This window comes from Schistocerca gregaria, chromosome 1, assembly GCF_023897955.1.
Source record: "Schistocerca gregaria isolate iqSchGreg1 chromosome 1, iqSchGreg1.2, whole genome shotgun sequence".
In the NCBI taxonomy this organism is placed as follows: domain Eukaryota; kingdom Metazoa; phylum Arthropoda; class Insecta; order Orthoptera; family Acrididae; genus Schistocerca; species Schistocerca gregaria.
In genome coordinates, this window is record NC_064920.1 from 203,684,234 (window position 1) to 203,697,927 (window position 13,694).

Below are 13,694 nucleotides of genomic sequence, written 5' to 3' on the forward strand. Positions count from 1 at the left end.
ACCCAGTGTGGGGCCTGAAACGGATATACTAAAAACTTCAGGCCCAAGGTGCGAACATTGACCCATTGAAAGGATAAGTACCCACAGCTAACGTGAGATACTCACAGGTATGAGTAGTATAGGCATAGTATAAAAGAACAGTTCTGCGATTGGTGAAAGTATATTTTGATTTTGCCCTAAACAATCATCTTTGACCAGAGCACAGTTATTCATATATTTTGTGAACAAACAAATAATTGTGTGCTGTGTTGATATTGATATTTTAACTGTGTATAAAGATACTAGGAAAAATGTACACCTGAACAACGAGAGCGCGAGATAATGCAACCTAGAGTTTGGAGGTGATGGGTGAGGGAAGTGAAAGTGGATATAATCCTCATGAGGAGGTAACTAGGGAACCAATTACAAACCAGCAATCACATAATTTGAGTGAGGAAAATCTTGGTGAAAGAGTCCCAAATGTAATAAATGTAGGACAGCAATCACATAGTTTAAGTGGTAGTAATATCATTGATGTGGAGGTGGCAGTAGAAGCAGACCTGTAGGAATAGTAATATAGAGGATTTTATAAATACCAAAGTTACACAGGGAAGTGTGAATCTTACATCAGATGTTACAGAGATTAAAGATGATATTATTATTAAATTTATGGCGAGTATGCATTGTCAGTTAACTGAGAAAATGCAACGTTTAGATGAGAAGTTTGATGCAAAATTTGATTCCCAAACTGAAAAATTCAACATTCAAATGGAAAATATGGGTTCACGAAATGAAAAATTTGACAACAAGTTTGAGTCACTTAAAAATCAAATTGTGTCACTTAAAGATAATAATAGACAATTAAATGAGAAATTCAGTAAATTAAAAGTAGAGTGCCAAGAACAATTAAGTACTAAATTTAGTGAATTAGAAATAAAAGTTTCCATGGATATGACTAATGTACACACCGAATTTATGGTTGAAATGGCTCTGAGCGCTGTAGGACTTAACATCTGAGGTCATCAGTCCCCTAGAACTTAGAACTACTTAAACCTAACTAACCTAAGGACATCACACACATCCATGCCCGAGGCAGGATTTGAACCTGCAACTGCAACGGTCGCGTAGTTTCAGACTCAGGCAATACATGTGCGGAGTTTGAACACCTTTTCTTATCAAAATACTGGTCGAGTAGCAAACGAGAGGCTAAGAAAGGAGGTGTATCAACCGGAGTTTTGCAATAGTAAACGAAGTTAATTGAGACAGTATTTAGAGAAATACATTAATAAAACAAGGTACTGGAGTGATCCTATTTCCCATAAAGAAGTGATATATGTTTTGAAAGGAAGATTACCTATTCATATACATGAGAAACTTTCTGTCTGTAGTCGATTCAATCAATATGGTACTAGAATGTGCCTTTGTATGGGATAACAATCAAATATCTGCCTTACAGTATAATAATAATAACAATAATGTCAACTGAGATAGAAATACTAAACCTTTACTACACAAATGAGGACAAGCAACATCTTATGGCTATAGTAAAGTCAATAATAATGTTCAATATAAACGTATCACCTATTATTCTAAAGAAATCTATAGAAAAAATAATAATCAGGTGAATCAGATTAGTACAGGAAAACCAAATCATAAACGCAGATATAATGATTCAAATAATCAGTGTGGTAATTCATGCAGATGTGATATATACCCGGAAGACAATCCTAATAGTATACAACCTTGGAAAGACTCTTCGACACCAATTTCGATAGGTAGACACAAATGTAACTTAAGAACCACAAGGACCAATACCACTCAGTAACAGAGCAATAAAGTCACAAAGGGAACAACTTCCAAATTCCAACCATGCTGTACATATTGTTGAAGTACATGATCCACCGAATATGACATCTACCCAAAGATTAAACTAGAACTGGTGACCAAAAGCCTTCCTATGATGACTGGAGAGGATGAGGAGGGCAGGCATCATTTTAAAGTGAATATGCTGAGATATAATGATGATTTGGACCTAAGGGAGGAACTGAATGTAGAAAGACCTTACATTTCGAAAAAATGTGGGTGAATTTTGATGGTAGTAGCTCAAGCAGTAATAAATGGTATTGATGTTGAAATTTTGATTGATACTAGAGCAACCATTAGCATAATGATGCAGGATTGTTTTAAACAAATTAGTCGAGGAGTGATAGTGCTTACATTTCCTGTTACTGGATGTACTGTATCTGGAGCATTTAGTGTGGAAGCGCAAAAGGTCTCAAAGCAGGCACGAGTCAACATTATGATGCGGACGGCTTCAATAGAAAGTACCTTTTTAATTGTTTCAAGAAAAATGACCGTATCATGTGTTTGGGGTCTAGATTTTTTGTGTGATGCTGGAGTAGTCATCAATTTAAAGGAGGAGTGTACCTTGGACTCTGAAGCCAACGTTTTGACAGTCTCTTTGATAATGGGCAAAATAGTCCTGGATCAGTATTGCGTGAAGTTAATGGTTAGCTATATTGGTAATGACTGTAATTTAGTTGATGATATTTTCTATATTGAATATATTGGAGAAGAAATAAGTCAAGTTAGACTCATGAGAAAATCTCCAAATCCTAATACGTATCTGCAAGTCAACGAGAAGATTTGTGTTGCTTGTTAAGTAATTATCTGTCCATATTTTGCAAACGTCCTGGAATAACCATGGTAGAGTGGGGAATTATAAAGCCCGCTCATTCTGAATATTGTAGATTCTTTTGGCGGTCCTCAAAGTGAATGATGAAGTCAGATAAGTTCTAGATGCCAGAGAGATAAACAGGATAACCACACTGGTACAGACAAGACCTGAGAGTTTGGATGAGTTAATTCAGAAATCCTGTGGTGCCCGCTTCCTGACATCCCTTGATATGAGAAGTTCGTACTGGCAAACAAAAATCTCTATTGACTCTTGAAAGTATACTGCTTTTATTTTTCTGGACAGAAGTTACCAATTCAGTGTTATGCTATTTGGACTGAATATCAGTGGATGTGTATTTATATCGGACACTGTACTTGGACGAGATTTGCTCAATAGAGTTACCTTGTATGTGGACGACCTATTGATAGCTACTGAGACATGGGAGGAGCATCTCAATCTTCTTGAACAAGTATTTGCAAAATTCTTAGAGCATGGAGTAACAGTAAATTTAATGAAATCTAGATTCACCAGAAGTCAACTGAAGTTCCTAGGACATATAATTATACCGGACGGTATTATGCCGAATCCTAACAAAATAAGTGCTATCAAAAAGTGTCCCTATCCAAAAAATAAAAAGAATTAAAATCATTCATGGAATTAGCCTCATTTTTCCGACAACTTTTGCCTAGTCAATTAATCAGCCAAGAATGTTTATTAAAGTCATTACGAAAGAACATCATGTGGAAATTGACCCCTGAGTGTAGTCAAACGTTTGACAAAATCCAAGATTCTTTAGTTAACGCCCAGTTGTTACATCATTCGAAACTTAAACAGGATTTTTACATTGCCACTGATGCTTCCAAAACAGGCCTAGGCACTGCACTTTTCCAAATGGATGATCCACAAGATATTAATACCCAGGATTCGCAAGCAGAACGCTCTCTAAATGCGAAAGGGTATAGTGTACCACAGAGTTAGAGGTAATAACTATGGTATGGATGCGTAAAAAGTGTAGATATTTTGTCTATGGAAAAAGAATAACCATATTTTGTGACCATAAAGCTTTGTCTTATATTTTAACGGGAAGAATATTTCACTCAAGGTTAACCAGATGGTCCTTGTTACTTCAAGAATATAACATTTCAGTGCAATATATGAAAGGGAAAGACAACATTGTATCTGATGCTCTATCCTGTTTGCCTACAAGACGGGATAATGAAGAATTTGAGGAACAGACTTTAGATTTCAAAGAAATGGATCTGTCTATTGCATTTTTTGAGAAACAAATTTCAAAGGTGTGTCACAATATGCTGCAGTTGGAAGAAAAGATCCTTATTGAAAACCTATTTGAGATGTAATCAGCCAAGGAGCTATGAATCATTCGGGTAGTCTATATACTTTCTAATCTCATATATTATTTCGATGAAAAACTCATGCCAAACCATGGGAAGTATGCGTTCCATAGGAACATCTGGAATCTTTAGTGTGGTATACACATCTGAAGTGAGGACACTTTGGATCTTTAAAATGCAAAGCCAAGTTATCCGAATATTGCTACCATCTGAATTTAGAATGCGTGGCTAGTAACATTCTAAAGAAATGTAACATTTGCCAGGAAACTAAACCCATCAACTGTTGATGAAAAATTGAATTATGTCCAGTCGTACCATACCAACCTTTAACATTGATATCTTGTGATGTGTGTGGACCATGTCCTACTACTCGTGGAAGATTTAAGTATATTCTGGCATTCTAGAATATTTTTTCGAAGTATGTGAAATTGTATCCTTTGAGGAATGTACGTGTGCATCCTACGTTAAAGAAATTTGTCAATGATTTCATAACAGAGTTTGGAAAACTGAAGGTGATATTGACAGACAATACTGTCTATTACACCAGCAGAATCTGGAAAGAGACTATGAAGGAATACAATAGTAAACATATATTAATATGTATCACATTTTTATCCCTGTGGGAATCCAATTGAAAGATTGTCCCACGAATTAAATTGATTCCTACATACATATACCACACATCAACATTACAAATGTCAATTTATAATGACTTGCCTCATACTTCTACAGGATATTCGCCCAACCAAGCTATGTATGGCAGGGATGATTCTCAAGACTGGCTAAAGGGATGGCCACAAATTGAAGAAGACAATCTCACTAAGGAGGACTTCTCCAAGAAATTGTAGTTTAATCTACAACATCAAGCTCAATTACAAAAGACAAAATTCAATAAAAATCTGAAGAAGGTTATAACTTATGCTGTTGGAGTAGAAATGTTGTTGAGAAACCATCCAAAGGCCTCGACAAAGAAAACGTTAAATAAGAAATTTGCAGTATTTATGTATTGGACCATAAAGAATAATACAAATTTCCCATGAAGGAAGTTATATACTTGCTGAGTGTGATTCTGATCAATAAAAGGTTTATTCCACCACACAGAGATAAGAAATATAATCAATGAGAAGATATATACCATTTGTGGAGAGAAAGTAAAGGAAAAGAGAATGAGAAGACTATTTTGTAACAGGACACCAGTATTAGACTAGAGCCACAGGATGAGCTACAAGATGTATTATTTTGTTCATTATTTTATATATAGTTAAGAAGATTATTTTATTCAATTATTATTAAATATAATGTATGTGATATGGCAAACAAACCATGATAATATAATTTAAGAAGATTAAAATGAAAAAGTTCACAGAAAAAATAATTTCTGGAAAGAAAAAGAAGCAGTTAATAGATTGAAGAACAAGAGAAAGCAAGATTAACTCCCTCGTTGGGTCTGTGGCTGATCTTCCTGAGAGGTCCGAACAAGCACAGAGGGTGAGATAGCTTGTCACTGGGAAATCCAGTGTTAGATGAGTGATTTGAGTCCCTAAGGAATATAGTGGGCAGGTCGGGAAAAAAGAGCAGTGTCTACTCTGTCTTCCGAGCGGTCTCATCCAAGACATGGAGGAGCCAGCAGTGAATGACACTTCCTGCCTGGATTCAGAGGCCTTCCTTGATTTCTTCAGGCATATTGCTAATTTGGTGACAACAACTAGCCTCACTCAATGGATGGGAGCAGAGCTACTACTTTGTTGCATTGTTCCCAGAACTGATTGTAGTGCTCTGGTTTTGGGAGTCTAAAACAGAGGTTCAGATGATTCCATAATGGTACTGAATCCAAATTCTTGACCTGTGCTTTTAGGAGGAGAACTGTAGGATACCCTTTAATAGATCAAGTGTGCACTACATGCAGGAAGCAGCTACTAGCATAGTGAAGTACATGTGGCTGCACATGCAGGCTTTTTAAAATAGAGAAATCCATCCATAGGCCCGATAAGGTGCCTTCTGAGTCCAGACAGAGTAGCATTTGTCATAGCAGATCGGAGAAAGAAAATGTTAATATAGTATTAGCTAACAGCATGAACATCTATGGAAAGGTCCTGGAACTAATATCACTTATAAAAGGCAACAATGCCCGTATGGTACTAGGGACAGAAAGCTGGTAGAACACAGAGGTTAATAGCAATAAAATTCTAAACCCTGACTGGACTGTTTAACACAAAGATTGGTTGAATGCTGGTGGTGGTGGCGGTTTTATAAAAGAAGAACTAAACATTGTCTGAACAGGTCTTAAAGACCCTATGGAACTGACTAACTGCCGTGTCATCCTCAATTGTTTGGTATCACCAGATGTGGATACACATGGGCATGTGATCCTAGGGATGAGTGCCCCCTGCTTGCCAACAGCACTGAGGACTGGGACGGGCACCTGTCCAAGTGTTATCCAAGCCCAACAGCACCTAACTTCAGTGATCTAACAGGAACTAGTGTTACCACTGTGGCAAGGCTGTTGGCAGGCATGTTTGTAGCAATAAAAAAAAATAGTATAATCTCTAGTGAGGTTAGAACAGACTCCAAATTCAAAATAATTTGGGTAAAGAAATATTAAAGGTGGTTCAAATGTGGTCATTGTGTGCTTTCATACATCTCCTGATTCAGCAATGGTAGAGTCAGAACAGTTGAGGGGAAACTTGGAGAATATTTTGCATAAATTTTCTGGTCTTTTTATAGTTTTAGGTGATGTTAACTTAGAGCTATAGACTGGAAGGCTCAAGCTATTAAGATAAGTAATAGGGACAGAAAATCATGTGAAATTGTTCTAAGTGCCTTATCCAAAAATAACTTTGAGCATTTAATCAAAGGACCGACTCATGAAGATAACATCTTAAACCTGGTGACAAACAGACACAAACTTTTTGACACAGTTAGCGTATAACTGGGAATCGGTGGTCACAGGACCATTACGCTCTCACTGAATAGGCTATAAACAGGAATACAAAGAAAGGCAGTAAGATCTTTCTGTTTAGCAGAAGTGACAAAAGACAGATTCCAGATTACCTGACACCATCACAAAAATTTCATATCCAGCATTGACAATGTTGAGCGTCAGTGGACAAAGCTCAAGAGCATCATACAACACGTGTAGAGGATCACTTCAAATTTAAATTCAGCCAAAGCCTCTCAGCCAAACAAAAATTTAATGAGGTCAGATTTAGCATAATGAGAGCTTTGTGTGAAGCTTTCAGTGAATGTGAAAAAGAACTCTACCTACCCGCTTGACAGAAAATGTTATATTAAATCAGTGAATGTATGGAATCCATCTGTTCAGACACACTGTGACCATAAAGCGATTGAAAACAGAGAATGACACAGAAAAGGCTGAAATACTAAATGTCTTTTCCAAAACTTTTTCAATAAGGATAATCAAACTGTAGTTGCTCTTTTAAATTACCACGCAAATGACAAAGTATCAAAATAAGTGACCAAGGATAGAAAAGAAACAGAAATCACTCAACAGAGGAAACGCCACTGGACCCGATGCCATATCAATTTGATTCTACACAGAGTATGTGAAAGAATGTGTCCTAGTCTAGCTGCAGTATACTGTAGGTTTCTAGAGGAGTGAAGCGTACCTAGTAATTAGAAAAAAAGGACATGTCATTTGTATTTTCAGTAGAGGTTGTTGAACAGACACACAAAACTATAGGCCTGTATTTCTGATGTCAGTCTGTTGCAGAACATGTTTTATGCTCACATATTACAACATTTCTGGAGACTAAAAATCTGCTCTGTAGGACCCAATGAGTATTCCAGAAACACTGATCATGTGAAACTCAACAAGATTAAAAAAGCAATACATACAGGCACCCAGGTAGCTGCCACGTTCCTTGACTTCTTTAATGCAGTCAATACAGTTCCAATCATCCGCTTTTGAACAAAAAATGAGCATATGGAATAACAGAGCAGCTTTGTGAGTAAAGAGTTTCTAGCAAACAGAACACAGCATGTCATTCTGAACAGAGAGAAGTCTTCTGATGTAAAAGTAACTTCTGAGGTGCCTCAGGGAAGTGTTATGGACCTGTTACTTTTCATAGTTATATGAACAACATATACCCTCTCCTCAACAGTAATATCACAAAATATATTCAGGTGTATAGAAGTTACATGTCAGGCAAAAATAATGGCTAATGATAAGTTTACACCAGAGACAGAAAATAAGAGCAAAGCAATCTGGAAAGTAATAAAGCAGGAAAGAACTAGTAAAAAGGAAAATATCACACTGAACTGTGACAACTAGAGAATTACTGACCCACAGCAGATTGCAAACCTACTCAGGCAGTACTATGAAGACAAATACAGAAAACTCAATAATTAATAATAAGAAAGACAGCCCAATTAACCAAAACAATGAAGTAAATTCTTGCCTCCACTCAATCTATCTCTATGACACATCCTTAAATATAATCATTCACACAGCAAAAACCTTCAGAATAACATCCTCACGATTTGATAGTATTCCAGATTTCATCGTAAAGGAATGTATTATAAACATTGCAACACCCCTTGCAGAGATAATCAACTTGTCTTTCTCAACTGGAATCTTTCCTGAATGTCTTAAAATTGCCAAAGTGATCCCTATTGATAAAAAGGGTGACAAAGCAAATTTGGAAAACTATAGACCAATCTCATTATTGTCAGTTTTTGCCAAACTCATGGAAGGAATCATGTATAACAGATTGATGGAATTTCTGAATAAGAACAAAATACTCGCTGATGCCCAACATGGTTCATATATAATTTCTTACAAAATGCTCTAGAAGCACTGGATAATAAACAAAATCATGCTGGTATTTTCTTATATCTGAGCAAAGCTTTTGACATAATTGGACCACAGAATCCTGTTGGAAAAACTCCAGAGGTGCCGCATTTGAGGCAGTGCGCTAAAATGTTTCTCCTCATACCAGACAAATCAGAAACAAAAGGTAGTAATAACATATGAACCAAATGATAGCACTAGAACATATTTTTCAGATGCAGGAATAATCAAAGCTGGACTCCCTCAAGGATCTATTATTGGGCCTGTCCTTTTCCTTCTCCATATAAATGACACAGATGTAAGCATAGAATCACAACTAAATATTTTGTTTGCAGATGACACAAGTATACTTCTTACAGAGGATACACAAACACAGCCACAAGAAAACATAAATAAATCTACAAACCAGCAAAATGATTGGTTTTGAGCAAATAAACTAATAATAGACACTTCCAAAACAACTGTGCTTAATTTCTGTTTGAAGGGGGAGGCCTGTGACACTGCTGTGACAATAATGCCAGTGGAATTACACCCTGACTGGAAACAAAATTTTTATGCATACAGCTTCAAAATGATTTTAAATGGCAGACACATATGACAAAAATGAACCTGACACTGAAAAAAAGTATGCTACAGTCTACACTTACGGCACATAAAGCAAGTTTCCACACTGTTAGAATTGCATACTTTGCCCAGTTCCACAGTATTCTACAGTGTGGAATTATAGTCTGGGGTAGCACAGCTGCTAGCTCAGTAATCTTCCAGTCCCAAAAGAGAACTGTAAGAGCAATGCGCCATGCAAAACTCATGTAGGCCCCTCTTTAAAAAATCTTCAATCCTCCCTTTCCTTGTCTTTTTATACTAGAAAATTATAAATATGTGGGGAAAAACATCAAAGAGAGAAATAAAAACTGTAATGTACATGAACATAATACCAGGCAAAAAGACAAACTCTATGCTCAGTCAGTATGGGCAACAGCCTATAAAACCTCCAGTACACACAGCACAATACAAATATACAATAGTCTTTCACATAAAATTAAAGTTATTTCTTAATTTTCTCTGTTTCACAAACCCTAAGGGCATTCTTATTAGACCACTGCTTCTGTTCAGTGATAGAATTCTTAAACCATGTGAAGTACAACAGACATGAAGCAAGACTATGCAAAAATTGGTGCTGCTGCTAAAGCAAGATCAAATATAGTTAACTTATTGTACTATTAAAATAAATGTTGAAGTTATATCTAACCTGTGTGTGTGTGTGTGTCATGCAAATGACATCCGACAATCTGTAGAGATTTACTGGATGAATAAATAAAAAAAAAAATGATCTATCAGATTATGCCAGAAGTTCCATGAGGCTTTTCATAGGTGATGTTATATACAGCGAAATCACGACTCTAGAAAACTGTAATGAAATGCAGGATGACCTGCAGAGGTTAGATGCATGGCACAGGGAGTGACAGTTGATCTTCAGCATAAACAGATATAACATCTTGTGAATGAATAAACAAAATCTCAGGACAATCACTGGAAGAAGTTACTTCTGTACAATATTTTGAAGTGTGTGTACAGAGTGATTTGAAATGGAATGATCACGTCAAAGTAACCGCAAGGAAGGCAGATGCCAGACAGATTTGTAGGAAGAATCCCTGGGAAAAGTAGTTAGTCAACAAAGGGATGTGCTCACAAAACACTCGTTCGCCCTACACATGAATACTGCCTCTCAGTATGGGATCTGTACCAGATAGGACTGATAGGGGAAATAGAAAAGATCCAAAGTAGTAAAGCACATTTCATTACAGTTCATTTAGTAGCTCTAAAGCATCACAGAGATTCTCAGCCAACTCCAGTGTCTGACACAGCAGAAAGGCATCTTTCATCATGATATGGTCTACTGTTAAAGTTCTGAGTTTGCAAATTTCTAGAAGAGTCAACCAATATATTGCTTCCTCCTACATATATTTTGTGGAGAGATCATGAAGATGAAAGTAGAGACATTCGAGCCCACACACAGGCTTACCAGCAATCATTCTGCCTGTGAACCATATGTGACCAGAACAGCAAAAGGGGAAGTAACACTGGTGCATAAAGTACCCTCCACCCCAGACTGTAAGATTGCTTGCAGATGTAGAGGGATGTTGTGGATGGTTGTCCCTAACTACATAACTCAGAGAAGCAGTTACTTAAGAAAAGGGGGGAAGGGCCTAGATGGCATGGGTTTGAGGCAGCCATTAAATTTGGTCATATTCAGCAAAGTATTTTGATTTACTGTAACAGTGAAGTAGTTTGAAAGTGATCATCAGTACAAACAGATAAATGGTTGTTAGCCAAGCTCTTATTAAATAAAATGCAGCACAGTCACTACAGCGAAACTGATGCCTGGCATGACTGCATCTGTATATGGTTCTGAATCTGATGATGTTAGTATGAATGATGACACTAGACTGGGATTTATTAGGCCAGTCTTAGACCTGGTTCTTCCACACGGATGTAAATATTACCCACTCATTCACCATCTTCCATAAAACAGTTCATGAAGGAGAATCGAGATGTTAAACATTAAAATAGTGAAAGTGAATGGCTGTTAGAGACTGCATCATTAATTATTTCTGTGTACTAAGGCTTCATCAGCTGTATTAAATAGCAGAAGATAGATGCAATCACATTGTTATTATCTGAAAATTATCAGTTATCTACATTTGTAATAGAAACCTGTGTACAACAAAGATAGCTACTTGGCATGCAGTTAACAGGGGTCTTTCTGCCTTGAATTTACATAACCAGGTACTTTTTGAAGAGGGGTGGTTATTCTGATATGCTGTGTTTTTTTATTTAGAATTTATCTGTGTTCTGTGCCTTGCTTTATGTCTAATGGGAGTTTGCTTTTTCACCAGCTTACAGTACCCCACACCCCTTACAACCAGAGACAGTAAGACATATCTTCAAGGAAATAATTTTTCTGTTTTGCATCGTTATTATGTAAAAGCTATGTCAAATTAAATTGATTTTTATTACTGGCATTAAATACCATTAGGAAGTAAAAATATAGTGGACTGCATGTAAGAATTCCATGCTATTTGAAGGGGTTGCTTCAAAATGTGTGGGTATATACTTTATACAATATTTGTATTGCTCACTTATGCTGGATACATCTTTTATTTATCTTATCTGCCCATAATATAAATACATAAGAAAACTGGTAATGAAATTATGCAAAATAAGCTAGTACCTCTCTGTTCAAGGAACATACTGCTATAGACTAACACTGTGAAGAGTTTCAGACTGTCTCTTGATGGTTGTATCTTTGAATTGACACCATTTTAGAACAGCATTCAGCAAGATCCAAAGGAATCTTAAACAAAGTGTTTTGTAGTGTGGAGCCATTGATGTCTATTTCAGGCACTCTGGCACAATTTTTGCTTGTTTCAAACTGCATGACGTGAGTCTTTGTATGATTAAAAGTTGTATTGTTCTCTGTGCACCATTGCAGGTCTTTTCAGCTATAATCTGATGTGTCTCTGGTAGAATCAGACTGGACCCTTGACTGATGAGTTTGTATCATTAGCAGCTATTAGTTTTTTGAACATGTCTTTGAAGTTATTGGAAATACTTTTTATAGGTTAAGAACAGCTGCAGACCCAGCATCAAATTTTGTGGGGACTTCATGTTTCATGTTATCCCAATCTGAATTTACTTTTACGTCTGTGATGCACTTGCTACTGTGACCTATTGATTTCTGTTGTGATGGTAAGACTCCACTCGTGCTATATACTTGACATTCATTCCATGACATTTCAATGTACCAAGTAGCCGTTTATGGTCCACGCAATGTAAGGACATTGTAAGATGACACTGTATACCAATAGGATAGCATTAGCACATTAGTGTTTAGTGTTTCGGACTGCTAAACTGCAATTCACATAATACTGTTCTGGGAAGTATAGGGAGGAATTTTGGGATGAGTATTCCTCATTTGAGAACATTACAAAAGTTAGTCAAAAACTTTATGAAGGGTGTATAACAGTGATGCAAACACCCATCTGTGGCTGGTTTGTGGCTAGAGTATTATAATTGTGGCATGATACAACAGGGTAAAATCTATTTGTGGTCTAAAATAAAACTACAATAAGTACATTCACAAATCAATTTTCCTTTCCATATTTTCTATTTTGTGGCTCTGTTTCTCAGAGACTTTCACTTTTCACAGCTGACTGATCTGCAGAAAAGCAAGGAAGTAATAAATATAAGTACAAAGAAGAGTATACATTGTAAATATCAGGAACTGCTCCATAGATGTCAGAAAGCAGAGAGACAGGTCTATGAAATGGAGGTAAATGTGTAGTAATTTAGGGTTTCATTTGATTTGTTTGTTGTAATGAATTTATAACCAATAGGATTAATTTTTCCAAAATAAAATCATTGATCAGGTGCAGTGTGAAATATTTTATTGCACTTAACCATGTTTGACAGATTAATCTATCATCTTTATAAATCCACAAAATTTAGAAACATACAAATCTTTTGAACATAGTCATAAATGGTTTATCTGTTTATTTGTGCAAGAATCTTTTTAGTACATTGTTTGTACATGTGATGTAGGACAGTGGTAAACCTAGTTAATTTACAATAACTAGTCATTTTGACTACATTGTTGCCATAATCAAAATGCATAATAATGTAGGTTGGTATGCTACATTGCTTCTGCATGTGATAATAGCAGTCATTAAATGAGATGATATGATAAGCACAACATAAACTATATTATGAATAGACAATTAGTAAAATTTGCTAAATCAGGTTTACTTATTTCAATGTTTTGTAAATGAATAGAAGCTGTGATCAAGCAAGAACTGTTTTAACTTTATTTTAAATT

The 13,694-nt window shown here is 36.2% G+C and overlaps 1 protein-coding gene across 1 annotated transcript in view; it reads left to right on the forward strand.

The window, feature by feature from the left end:
• LOC126336852 (UBX domain-containing protein 11-like) overlaps positions 1–13,694 on the forward strand; it is a 261,607-nt gene that overhangs the window by 161,099 nt on the left and 86,814 nt on the right. Inside the window, exon 4 of the mRNA XM_050000946.1 lies at positions 13,029–13,151. Within this exon, the coding sequence (XP_049856903.1) occupies positions 13,029–13,151 (123 nt within the window). The remainder of the gene's footprint in view (positions 1–13,028; positions 13,152–13,694) is intronic.